We start from the raw sequence: 12,256 nt of genomic DNA on the forward strand, positions 1-12,256 counted from the left end.
TGAAACATTTCCAATGGTTATGGATTAGCATCCAAAACTCCAACATGGATATGTAGATTATATGTAGCTGGAAATGCAGCCCATTTTCAGTGGGCCTTTCAAGATTGATCAAACTTTCAATCTTTCTTTTCTTTTCTTAGTAGCACAGAATACAAATTACGATTGTCTACCCCAAGGTTGGTAAACTAAGGGTGAAACAAATGTACAGTATGGTAAAACTTTTTGTCATCAAGTTCATTCTTGAGTTTGGAATTTTAATAAATCATGATATTCCACAAATTGATGCTTCATCTCTCATGTTCATTTTGAATGTAGCAAATATATAATAATCAAACATTATAAGAACATATGCTCTATAATTATAAAGTTCTTACTGCCAGATAGTGCCAGCTGAGCAACTGTGAAGGTGGTCAATTTGTGTGGCAAAATATGCATGCAGGCCCTAGACCCTTGTCTGGGGAACAGAATGACCTCCTGCTAATATGACAAGTTGGTTTATCCCGTTAGAGACTTTCTAGGTAAAAATGAAATTCTCACACTTGGCCTTCACGAGCCTCAAGCCAAAACAAAGAACAGGCTACAGCTAGTTCTTGGTGTGGTATTTACAGACATACCTCGGGTTACGTCTGCTTCGGGTTACAGAAGTATTTATTGCTCTGCGCATGCGCAGAAGCACACTTTCGCGCTTTCTCGGGTTACGTACTTTTCGGGTTACGAACCGCAACCCGGAACGAATCAGGTAAGTAACCCGAGGTACCACTGTATTTATTTATTTATGTCCCACTTGTCACCCTAAAGTCCTTTTGAGTGTTATTCAACTAAGTTTTGCTCAGAGTAGACTTATTAAAATTAATTGACCTAACTTTGTCATGTTCATTAATTACAGTGCATCTTCTCTAAGTAAAGCTTACTTGCGTACTATTCTGTATCCCTTCAGACTGCAGGTGGGGGTGTCACATTTGAATGCAAAATAAGCTCCCCCTGCATAGGTATTTCCATTAAGGCTTTCAACATTAAGCACATTCAATTCCATTCTGAGTAAAACACCATGATTTAAATCTGGAAATATTTAATTTGTTAAATCCACTGAGCAATTAATCATTTTGATTCAGAGTTCATCAGCTGTCTTAAAAAGTTTCCTCAGCAATTATCCTAGACCAAGGGTTGGAGAAACACTTTAAATAAGTTCAGCATCAAGTTTGCAGGTGCCTATGTGTCAAGGGTTTCTGGCGTATTTTTTAGCCCTGTCAATACCTCAAAATATAGCACAATCCTACACAAATCTTCTCAGAAGTTCCACCGAGTCCAGTGGGTCTTATTCCTAGAAATGCATAGGACTGCAGACTCAAGACTTACCTGTAATGGATTCACTAGAATCCATCCCAGATTCCAGAGGAGAGGCAAGTGGAGCACTCTCGCTAACTGGAGAGTATTTTTGCCTTAATGAATACATTAGTTCCTGGATGTCATCCATTAAGGCAGCTTCGTCATCAAACAAATCAATTTCCTTGATCACTTCTTCTTTATTTTCTACCTCCCTGGAATCTAAAACTTTGTTCAGAACATCAAGAATATTAGACTCTGAAGATTCAAGGATTCGGTCCAATGCCTCTTCAGTTTCTGCATGGTTATCAGTGTGTTTCTGAGCAAACATCAGCTCCAACTCCATGTCATGAAACAAAGATTCTATTCTGAAAATATGTTGCTGTCCAAGATACTTTTGGATACGTGCAATACGTTTTTCATCAAGAAATTCTTTCATTATATTGAGCTGCCTCACAGACTCACTGTACTCTGGCTCTGCAGATTCATTTGTTTTTTCTGAGACACCTTGAGGCCCAAAGTCATTGCTGGAATGCTGGTGCTCTGTTGAGGTCTGTAACTCCTCATGAAAGTCATTCTTGTTTTCTAACTCAGAAGTATTTATTTTATTTGAAATTATTTTATCATGTATATACTGGGTTTTTTCCTGAAGCAGAGAATTTTTCACTCGAGGCTCCACTTCCTCCTGATTTTCCTCTTTGATTTCCTTCCTCTCACTCAGCTGAGAATCTTTATTTATTTGTATTCCTTCCTGTGCCTCATTCCCATCTTCCATGCCATCTTTCTTGGCCTGCTCAAGTGTTGTTACTGCATCTTCTCCTATTGCATCAACAGGATTAGCAGCTCTTGAAATAGCACCATTTGGCATTTGCAACTGAGTGATACCACTTTCAGCCTCTAACGTGAAACTTTGTTCATCTGCAAGTCTCTCTTTAGCCAGTTTTGCACTCGCTGCATTTTCATCCTGTAGTAACTCCTCTTCTAGTACTTCAAGGAAATCATCTTCTTCGGCATCTAATGCCACAGGCTTAAGTTCTTCTGTGTTTTGCTGAGTAAGGTTTCTATGTTGTGTAACTTGCGTGGATTTTTCTATAATCAATTTCTTCTCTTCCTCCTCCTTTTTTAAATCCTGGGTTACAGTTTCTTGTTCAGATTGTACAATAGGCACTTCGGTATCTTCCTCTGGGGGAATGCTTTCCATAGCAGAGTCATTTGAATGCTTCGTATTACTGAGCACCTGCCCAAGTTCAAGGTCTTCTCCGCCTTGCTTTGTTTTGTCTTCCAAAAGGTCAGAAGTGCCCAGTTCAGGTTGAGATTCATTTGTTAGTTCTTCCACCAAGTGTGGTACAATGTTCATTGGCTGTTTACCTTCTCCATCTTTTCCCCCTATTTTTTCCCATAAAGTTTTGTGTTTTGTATCATTTTCTAAGCTATCTTCAATGTTACCATCTCTTGTTTCCTTGTCTTTTATTATTTTATGAAGAGAAAGGCCTTCTGGGTCATCTTTGATATCACCTAGGGGTGGTTTTAAATGTTTTTCCTTAGCTCCCATGGATGCTTTAGGCTGCCGGCCACCTCCATAATTAGAAAAGGCACCAAAATCATGTGTAGAAGTGCTTTGCAGTTCTTCTATGGTGGGTTCAACTTCAGCTTTTGCATACTCTTCTTCGTAGTCCTGAGTTTCATGTTTTTTCCCCTTAGGGTCCCCAACATCTACATTATGCATCTTCTTTGTAATCAGATCATTTTCTGGTGTGATGCTATCATCTTCTGCTGAAGATTCTGAATGAGCTAACATATCTGTATTTTCGTTCTTGCTGATTAGGACCACTTCATCGTTATCTTCATCATCTTCCTCCTCATCCTCCTCCAGATTAACCTTGTCCCCATCAGTTTCATCAACTGTTCTTTCACCTCCACTGACAATTGCAAAAAATTTATCACCTAAATTTGTTAGTAAACTGGAGTCATATTTTTTCTCTTGAACAAATCTTCCTGCAGCTTCCACAGTGGCATCATCATAGTCACTAGTTTCTGATTCAAAAACCCCATCAGATTGCGTCTCTTCAGCTTCTGGATCTTCTGATGATTTTGCTTCTTCTGTAAAAGACAGCAAAGGGATTCCTTCTGACTGCTCCTTAGGTTCTTCAAGCTTCTCTGTATTGTAAGAGTCAATGCCCAGATCTTCGCTGAAATCATCATCTAGCGGTGTAACAAGGCTTGTTGTCTCATCATCAGACACAAGGGCATCTGCAGTTGAGCCAAGTGTTGTTTTCAAGTCTTCCAGTACTTCGTGTTGGCGTGGACGTGTGTCAGCGCCATCATCTTCGCCTCCATTATCTGATTGTTTAGCTTTGCCCTGAGATACATTAGAGTTTTTGGCACTTTCATATTTTGGCACTTTTAATGGTTCTTGCAGCATTTCTTCTGAAGGCTGATGTGCACTTTGGTCTCCCTGAGGATTGTCTGTGTTACTATTTACAGCGAGGTCCTCGCTCTTGGAATCAAGAGCTCCCTCTACATTCTCATTATTTTCAAAAATAAAATTGTCTTTTTGACCCATTTTTGCATGGTCTTCACTGTCAACTTCCGAGCCTACTTCAGAATCATCAGTCTCTGGTTCTACTGACTCTGTATGCTCAGCACCTTCTGTTTCCTCTTCCTTTTCAGTTTCTAGGTGAGCTTCAGCATCACTAGCTACCACGTCCTCTGATAATTTTAAAAGCTCTTCTGCGTTGTAATTGTCAAAATCATCCTTGCCTCCATTAAAGCAAACAAAGTCTGTTTCCTGAAAGAAAATAAATAATCTTAGTTACTAATGGAAATAATTTATCTTCTAAAATTTACTACTTTATTGACATCTTGCTTTAACCTAGCTGAAATTTAGATTTTAATTGTTCCCACTGATCCACAAGGGATTCATCTAATTAAAATGGACAGTAAGAACTCCTTTTGATTTTGAACAAATTTAATGCTACGATCCTGTGCCTGCTTACTTGGAAGTAAGGCTTTATGGACACATGCATAGGATCAGGTTGCACAGAACAGAAACCCTGATAAATTGTGATGAATTGCACAATGGATGTTGCTTATGCAAACAGGACTTCCGCTTCCTCTGCTCTCTATCCCGCAGCCTCCCACAAAATCTGCTCCAGAAGACTGGGAGCCCTCCATAGCAGGGTTGTTGCTGCTGTTGTTTTAGTGTGTGGGAGGCTGCAAAGGGGAAGGGGGGAGAAGTTTTATCACTTGTGCTGGTGTGATCCTGGATCTCAAACAGAGGAATTTATTGGTCTAAAATACAGAGAATTTTGATGTTGGAGAAAATATTTTAAAGAACAGCTTTTTCCATCTTAATCTGCCCTTTCACCTTCTCCTGGGTTCATTTATATGGTTTGTTTTAAAGTGAGCCCTTTAAAAAACATGGATATATCCATGCATATTCCTGAGTCTTGAGAACTGAATAGTGTGTGGATCAAAAGAAACTTGCAAATGACTTACATCTGTTGGCAATTCTAGTTCTTCATAGGTATAAATGTGATTTATCTCAAGTAAATCCTTTGGAAAATATCCAAATTCATTTCCAACCTGAGAGAAAAACAAGGAAATGGAAGGGTCAGTATAAGAAATGGTTTTGTTTTGTTTTAAGTATTTCTGCCTGTTTAGAGGCACCTTTGCTGTGAATGCATAGAAGTGGCACTTGCAGTCCATCAGAAGAACTGGTCATGATATTTGGCACATCAATTTCCTATTTAGTACAATTTTGGCCCCCTTAAACCCTTTTAAGAATAATGGGGATTAGGAATACAGAATAAAACAAGTTTTTATGTATCTGAAATTAAATGTCAGCTGTTTAAAAGGCACTATTTGAAATTCATCCAAATAGGCACAGTCAAAGGCCGCATACCCTAAATATTGAAACCATCAAGCATGCTTGCACATGTCATTCCATTAGGGGTCAATAACAGTTTGAGGCATCTGGTATATGCAAATGCTTTGCCTCAGCTTCACTGAGAATGTAAAGGAAATATATGGAAACATCAATGCCTAGATGCAGAATTTCTCCACTTCAGCTTAGAGCACTGCAGAAAGGTATACAGTGGTACCTTGGTTTATGAACTTAATCCATTCCGGGAGTCCGTTCTTGAACCAAAGCGTTCTTAAACCAAGGTGAGCTTTCCCATAGCAGCGGGGGATTCAACTTGCACTCAATAGGAAGCGGAACATGTTCTGCTTCCAAGGCAAAGTTCACAAACCAAAACACCTACAGGTTTGCAGCGTTCTTAATCCAAGTTGTTCATAAACTACCAGTAAGCTGTTCTTAAACCAAGGTACCACTGTATTAGATTATTAGTCAAACTCCAGGAAAAAAAAATAGTTCTAAGTCTTGCTGAAATATGGGAGTGGCACTCTCACTAGTGCATATTTATTTGGAGGTTCCTTTAATGGAACTTGCTTTCAACTTATGGAATTTACTAGGACCTTTGATCCACATTTGAAGCATACTGTGGGCATAGGTGTGCCCAACTTCATCTAGATTGCATTCTTTTTGCCTGGCTCAAAAGCTGATGCTTGTCTTTGTTTCTTGTACTTGATTATTCTGTATTTAACAGTGTATATTCAGCACCATACTCTTCAGAAATTAAATGTAAAAACCAACAGGCATTGTGGTACTTAGGATCAAACTAGGTGTGATGTTTAAAGCATCTTTGCATTTTTACATTTGATAGCAGCCAATGGAAAAGAATTGGGATCACAATCTCACAGGTGGAGAGCGGGGTTAAATCTTCCTTCCCCTGCTGCAGTCATCTGCTCCTCTGAAGCTGCAATTTACACTGGCAGGAAAGCTCTAATTTGGTTCTGAGAGACAGGGCTCAGAGGCATAGCTGCCAAGTTTTCGCTTTTCTCGCGAGGAAGCCTATTCAGCATAAGGGAAAATCCCTGTAAAAAAGGGATAACTTGGCAGCTATGCTCAGAGGTAGAAACCATTATTACATTGTCTACAACTGGGAGAGCATCAATTGGGAGAGTATGGCTGGAATTTCCAGCTTCTATACAAGCAAAGAGAAAATATGACTTTTGCATATACAAAGCAGGTTTTTCCCTGCCATCCTACTTTGCTCTCCTCGAAATCCATTTTTCTACCATTGAATATAACAATAATGAGATGTTTTCATTGTTCTTAAACCTAGCATGAGAGAAGTTGCTTCCTAACAAACAGCATATTTGCAGAATAAGTTATGGTTTGTAGGCCAGCATCACATTCAAAATGCCCTTGTGATATTCTCTTATTTTCAAATACACCACCACCACCCTGCAAACATTTCCCAGTATTTTAAAGTCTAGATACTTTAAAATTTGACTCCTTGATATTGTTTCAATTATTCACACTCTACATCAATGCAAGACCACCCATTAATTCCACACAAGAGGCAAGATGCTACTCTAGTAAAATGCAAACTATGGAAGGAAGCTACTGTAAATCTCTCATCCTAAATGTGGTGACTAGAGAGTAAGTCCCTCTGAACACGGAGGTGCTTATTTCTGAGTAAATATGCATAGGCATGCACTGTCTGATTTTATCCCAGCTTACTGCTTTCTAGAAAAGATTCACACCTGCTCTTATTCAGTTCTTACAACTGTTATCAGGAAACCAATATTAACAGCCGAGAATTGCTACAGAGATTAGATAACAGACATTTAGAAACTGGCAGAACACATTAAGTAAACAAACGCTAAAGATAATGTGCTCAGTTAGAATGCATTCCATGAGTGTTGCCCCTTTCCTAAATATCCTGGTGGTTTTATTGCCAGGGAAACATTCCAGATATTTACTCATAATTAAATGGACCACTTCCTGGCTTCAAATAAGTTAGTAAAAGTTGAGAGCAGATTATTCAGATATCTTTTCATAGGGCTTGAGAAATATATTTCAATTTCTCAATGCCAGATTCCTATGTTTTTATTATTATTATTAAGGAGTCTGCATCAAACTCTTAGATGCCAGTCCTATGAAGAGATGGAGAAACAATGCCACACAGTTCTTGGCTGCAGAGCATCAGCATCTTTTTGTCTGCAGTTAAACCAGAGATTTATCTGGTTATCTGGCTTATAGGATGGTACAGTAAAATGAACATCTGTTTAGTATATAATATTCTTCTATGAGCAAACAGAACTAATGCTAGCTGGATGTGTTATTCTCTTTGTTCAATATTTATTCTTAAATATTAGTGCAACCTACTGTAGTAACGTCCAAAGTCAAGGTTGCACAATAGGTGTTCTTGACATGGACTGCATCTTTTTTGTAGCCGGAATGGACAATTTTTTTGTATTAATTTTGTAATCGGTTACAAAGGATTTAAGATAGTTGTACTCTCACCTTGACCTTTGCTGAGTTACCTTGACCTTATTATTGTATACAGTTGTTTGTATGCACATTGATTTGGCTAATGTGGGTGTGAACTGTTTAATTATTTCTTTTGTTTAAAAACTTGAGCCTCTAATTATCCAGCCTTCTGTTTCAGAGCCGGCCCTCTCAAGTCTTCATATAAAGAGCTGGCAACCCTGGAAACAGATGGCTCCTAATTATCCAGGTTATTTGTGGCACAGTAATGTCAGAGGGGAATTACTGTAAGGACACAATGATTCCATTCTGCCACTTTCACCGCATGCAGTGCTTTTCCTGTTTCAACTGTGCAACTTTAATTGGACTGTATTGCTGGCAGAGAGTCTGCTGTGCCATAATCCCAGTTGTGTATTCCAGTGAAAGCAGCACCTCCTGGTAGCTCATGGGGTTATAATGGCTCATAGTGTCAGACTTTCCTTTACAAAGGAAAAAAATATGCTCAGCATGCTGCAAGGAATTCTATCAACCAGACAGTACTGTGTAAGGGGCGGGGGAGAGCCAGGTACACTTTTCATTGGCCTCAGAGGGCTAAGTTGCCTACGGGAGCCCACCAGGGTCCTGTCGGACTTACACTGTCCTCCTAAGAACATCCCAGGCCTCTGACAAGCTCTGCACAGGCCTGCAGTCAGAATACCCAACTTTAAGGAACTGTTCATTTGTTATTTAGCAGTGACAAATTATAGCCTAGTAGGAATCTATAAGTCTATCTTACCTTTCCTCTGACATCTCACTACAAAGAGGAAGTAACATTTGAAGTAAGGTCTATCATGTTTACTGAAAGCCACCATCACCTTAACAGAGGCCCCAATCTAGTGAGTACAATAGTACTTAAGATCCATTGATTATGGTATGTTAGTTGCTGCTAACTTGTCCCATTCATTTCAGTAGGAACCTAGGAAGCAGCCTTATATTGAGTCAGGCTGTTAGAGTTGTATCTCAGTATTGTCTACACACTGATTGCTCTCCAGAACTTCAAATAGCAAGCCTTTCCCACTCTACCTAGATTGAACCTGCGCTCTTTTGCATTCAAAGCAGTTGCTCTGCCAATGAGTGATGGCTCTTAAATAGCTTTGTCTGGAGCCAAGCCAATATGTGTGTGTGTGTGTGTGTGTGTGTGTGTGTGTGTGTGTGTGTGTACCACATTTTAAGAAAACACAATTAATGCGCCAAATATGACACAAATGGTATCCTTTATCATGCCATTTCTAGTACTGCAAAAAAACAAAAACAAAAAACTGCTGGGTTACCTCCTCTGTTCAGCTAAAAGATTGATGGTTCCTCAATGGAATCTACTGACATTAAATGTTCTCCTGAAAGGGAAATTTACCCACAAGAATGGGATTCAAGACCAGTGCTCCTCATGGTATAGGAGTAGGAAAGAAAGGAACTATCACTTACTAAATTGGGGGAAGGACAGAGAGAGCTGTGAGTTTAGCTCAGGCACCCCCAAACTCCAGATGTTTTGGGACTACAACTCCCATCATCCCTTGCTAACAGGACCGGTGGTCAGGGATGATGGGAATCGTAGTCCCAAAAAATCTGGAGGGCCGAGTTTGGGAATGCCTGGTTTAGCTGAACTGGAAGCAGCTTCGTGATTGTGGTACGTGTCTACACTGTTGCTATCTAATGCAAGTACCGGTAGTTTTGTTGCTTCACTTGCTTGTAGAATTCAAAAATAACAAGTCTCTAATGCTCTCTCATGCAGAGGAAACTTTAAGGCTGTAGGAGTACCCTTCGAATTCTCAGCAAATGAATACGTTTTAAAAAGCACAGAGCGATGTCAATGAAAATACCTTTAAACGTCTCTGCAGGAAGCAGTGAAAGAAAGAAAGAGTAATTAAAATGTTAGTTGAATACCACCACATATCTCTTCTGGTAAGTTTTACTCAGAGTAGACCACCTGAAAATAATGGACCTAACTTAGTAATGTTCATTCATTTCAGTGGGCCTTGTTGTGAGTAAATCTTAGTTGAATGCCACCCAAACAGTTTCCCCCCATTTGTGTTAGATGTGGAGCTGGTGGAGAGTGAACCTGGGCTCTTCTGCATTCAAAGCAGTTGCTCTGCCACTGAGCTAGGGCCCTTAAATAGGATTTAAGTGTGTATGTCTCTGTATCCAAGCCATTGTTGTTGTTTTTGTGTTGTTAGTGTACCACATTTTTAGAAAGCACAATTTATGCTCCAAATATGAAACAGATGAGATCCTTTATCATGCTCCAGAATGCAATTAAAATATTTCTCTTGTGCAATACTGCCTTTATGGTATATCCTTCCAAATTTTTCAGGACCAAGCTGCAGATTTTGTAGTTGTAAGCTTCACTCAAAACTGCTCTCCATTTCCCGATCATGGGGTAGGAGAGAAATTACAAGGTCACAAAATCTTTTCCTCCCATGGGTGAGAAAGCTATTAGGGACACAATTCTGAATGGACAAATGGCAGAGTAGAAGAGGGTTAAGCAGTACACAATGCTTTTCAACAAAAAAATGATGGCAGAAACAGATAGATAACATGCAATTGCAGGCAATATATACTTAGTGGCTCAAGCCATTTTCAAAATAAATTCTACCATTAAACAAAAAAACCCTTTCAAAGTGGTAATACATGTCACAAAAGCATTTTTAACTGCAAATGATTTACTAATGGACTCTCCTTCCTTGGAGGTTTTTAAGCAGAGGTTGGATGGCCATCTGTCATGGATGCTTTAGCTGAGATTCCTGAATTTAACAGTTACCATCAACCCCCTATTTACCTTCTGAACAAAGGAGAAATATTTAAAATAAAACTTGGAGGCATGAGTGTAGATCAGGCATCCCCAAACTTCGGCCCTCCAGATGTTTTGGACTACAATTCCCATCATCCCTGACCACTGGTCCTGTTAGCTAGGGATCATGGGAGTTGTAGGCCAAAACATCTGGAGGGCCGAAGTTTGGGGATGCCTGGTGTAAATAGACCATTCCAGAGAAATATCTGGGACTGAGGTGAGTCATATGTGTGGATTCCAAAGCAGTGAAGGCCCACATCATGCAAAAACGGTCAGGTTCCCAATACCCAGTGTAAAATGTGAGTTATTGGACTTTTCAATCATAGGTGCTGACATTTAAATATTAAACAGATTGCAGAATTTTGAGTCAAGTTGAAGCAAAAAAACAAAAACAAAACTCATCTGTTCAAGGGTTTGTGAAGTTCTCAACCAAAACTCTACAATTCTATTATAACTAACAGGTATCTGTTGTCTCATTTGGGTGATCTGGTAGATTTGCATCTACTCAAAAGTTTTCTGAGTCAAGGCATGATCTCTTTTGCACTAGAAGCTGATGGTGTGCTATTTGTAGTAGTGCCAAAAAACCCAAAAAAACTGCAGAGGTGTGAGTTTAGCTGGATTGGAATCAGCTTGGTGATTGTGTTGCCTCTTTTTAAGCATTCATTTACTTCCAATAGGCTTTGCTTGTATAATTCAAAGTTAACAAGTCTCTTATGCTCTCTCATGCAGAGAAAACTAAAAGGCTGTAGTGGTATCCCTCGACTTCTTGGCAAAGTAGGGATTATTTAATGAATATGTAAGATAACATAGCACAATGTGAAAATACCTGTGAACATCTCTGGGAGAAGCAGAGAAAGAAAGAAAGATTTAAATGTTAGTTGAATACCACCCCATGTCACTTCTAATAATTTTTACTCAGAGTACTGTAGATCCACTGAAATTAATGGACCTAACTTAATCATGTTCATTAATTTCAGTGCGCCTTCTCTGAGTAAAGCTTCGTTGAATACCACTCATACTGGGGTTTTTTTCAATTTGCGTTAAACCATATAAAGTACTTAAAAACTTACACTTCCAGCCCAAAGCTCATGTGTTCTCCCGGTTAATTTATAATAAACGTACACCGATTCACCTTCTTTAAAATCTACAAAACGACAATCTGGGCCTTTAAAATCCTTCACTGCTTTTCCTCGACACATTAGCACTGTTGAAAGAAAATGAGAAAAAAATGACAAAATAAATAAACACCCGTTTTCTCAACAGAAAAGGAAGCCTGTCTATAACTTGCAGTCCATGTGTATGAAACAATGTAGCCCAGGAATGAGAAGTTATGGCTGGTGAAATTCTAAGTTACTTTGTGTCTTAAAATGTTTGTTAAGGCAAAGAAAGGGCATAATGAGGTTTCAATGTACATTTTATTGAAGATGTTTCTCCTGGAAAAATGTACCTTAATGGACTCCACAAATATATCCCAGTATCACAATCCTTCACTATATACCAAAGGCATGTAGTCATATGCATTATGCACTAGGGTGCTATTTGTTTATTTATTTAATACAGTATGTTCCTTACTCGCTTTATGCAAAAAAAGAAATCTCAAACCAACAAAATAAACATAAAATCAATTCAAAACTAAGCTTAAAACAAAATACAATACAAAATTCCTAAAAAGTTCATCCACTAATACAATAAGAGGAACAAGGCCTATACCAGCCACCCCACTAAAATATGAGCACAACACTAGATGTTAATCTAACCACAAAAACTGA

The 12,256-nt window shown here is 39.0% G+C and overlaps 1 protein-coding gene across 3 annotated transcripts in view; it reads right to left on the reverse strand.

The window, feature by feature from the left end:
- Positions 1-12,256, reverse strand: part of MIA3 (MIA SH3 domain ER export factor 3) — a 36,975-nt gene that overhangs the window by 22,111 nt on the left and 2,608 nt on the right. For all 3 annotated transcript variants that reach the window (XM_035111392.2, XM_035111389.2, XM_035111390.2), the window contains exons 2-4: positions 11,558-11,691; positions 4,822-4,908; positions 1,357-4,111 (exon numbers count right to left, since the gene is read on the reverse strand). In XM_035111392.2, the coding sequence (XP_034967283.2) occupies positions 1,357-4,111; positions 4,822-4,908; positions 11,558-11,686 (2,971 nt within the window). In that variant the 5' untranslated portion in view covers positions 11,687-11,691. The remainder of the gene's footprint in view (positions 1-1,356; positions 4,112-4,821; positions 4,909-11,557; positions 11,692-12,256) is intronic.

This window comes from Zootoca vivipara, chromosome 3 (genome assembly GCF_963506605.1).
Source record: "Zootoca vivipara chromosome 3, rZooViv1.1, whole genome shotgun sequence".
Taxonomy (NCBI): Eukaryota; Metazoa; Chordata; class Lepidosauria; order Squamata; family Lacertidae; genus Zootoca; species Zootoca vivipara.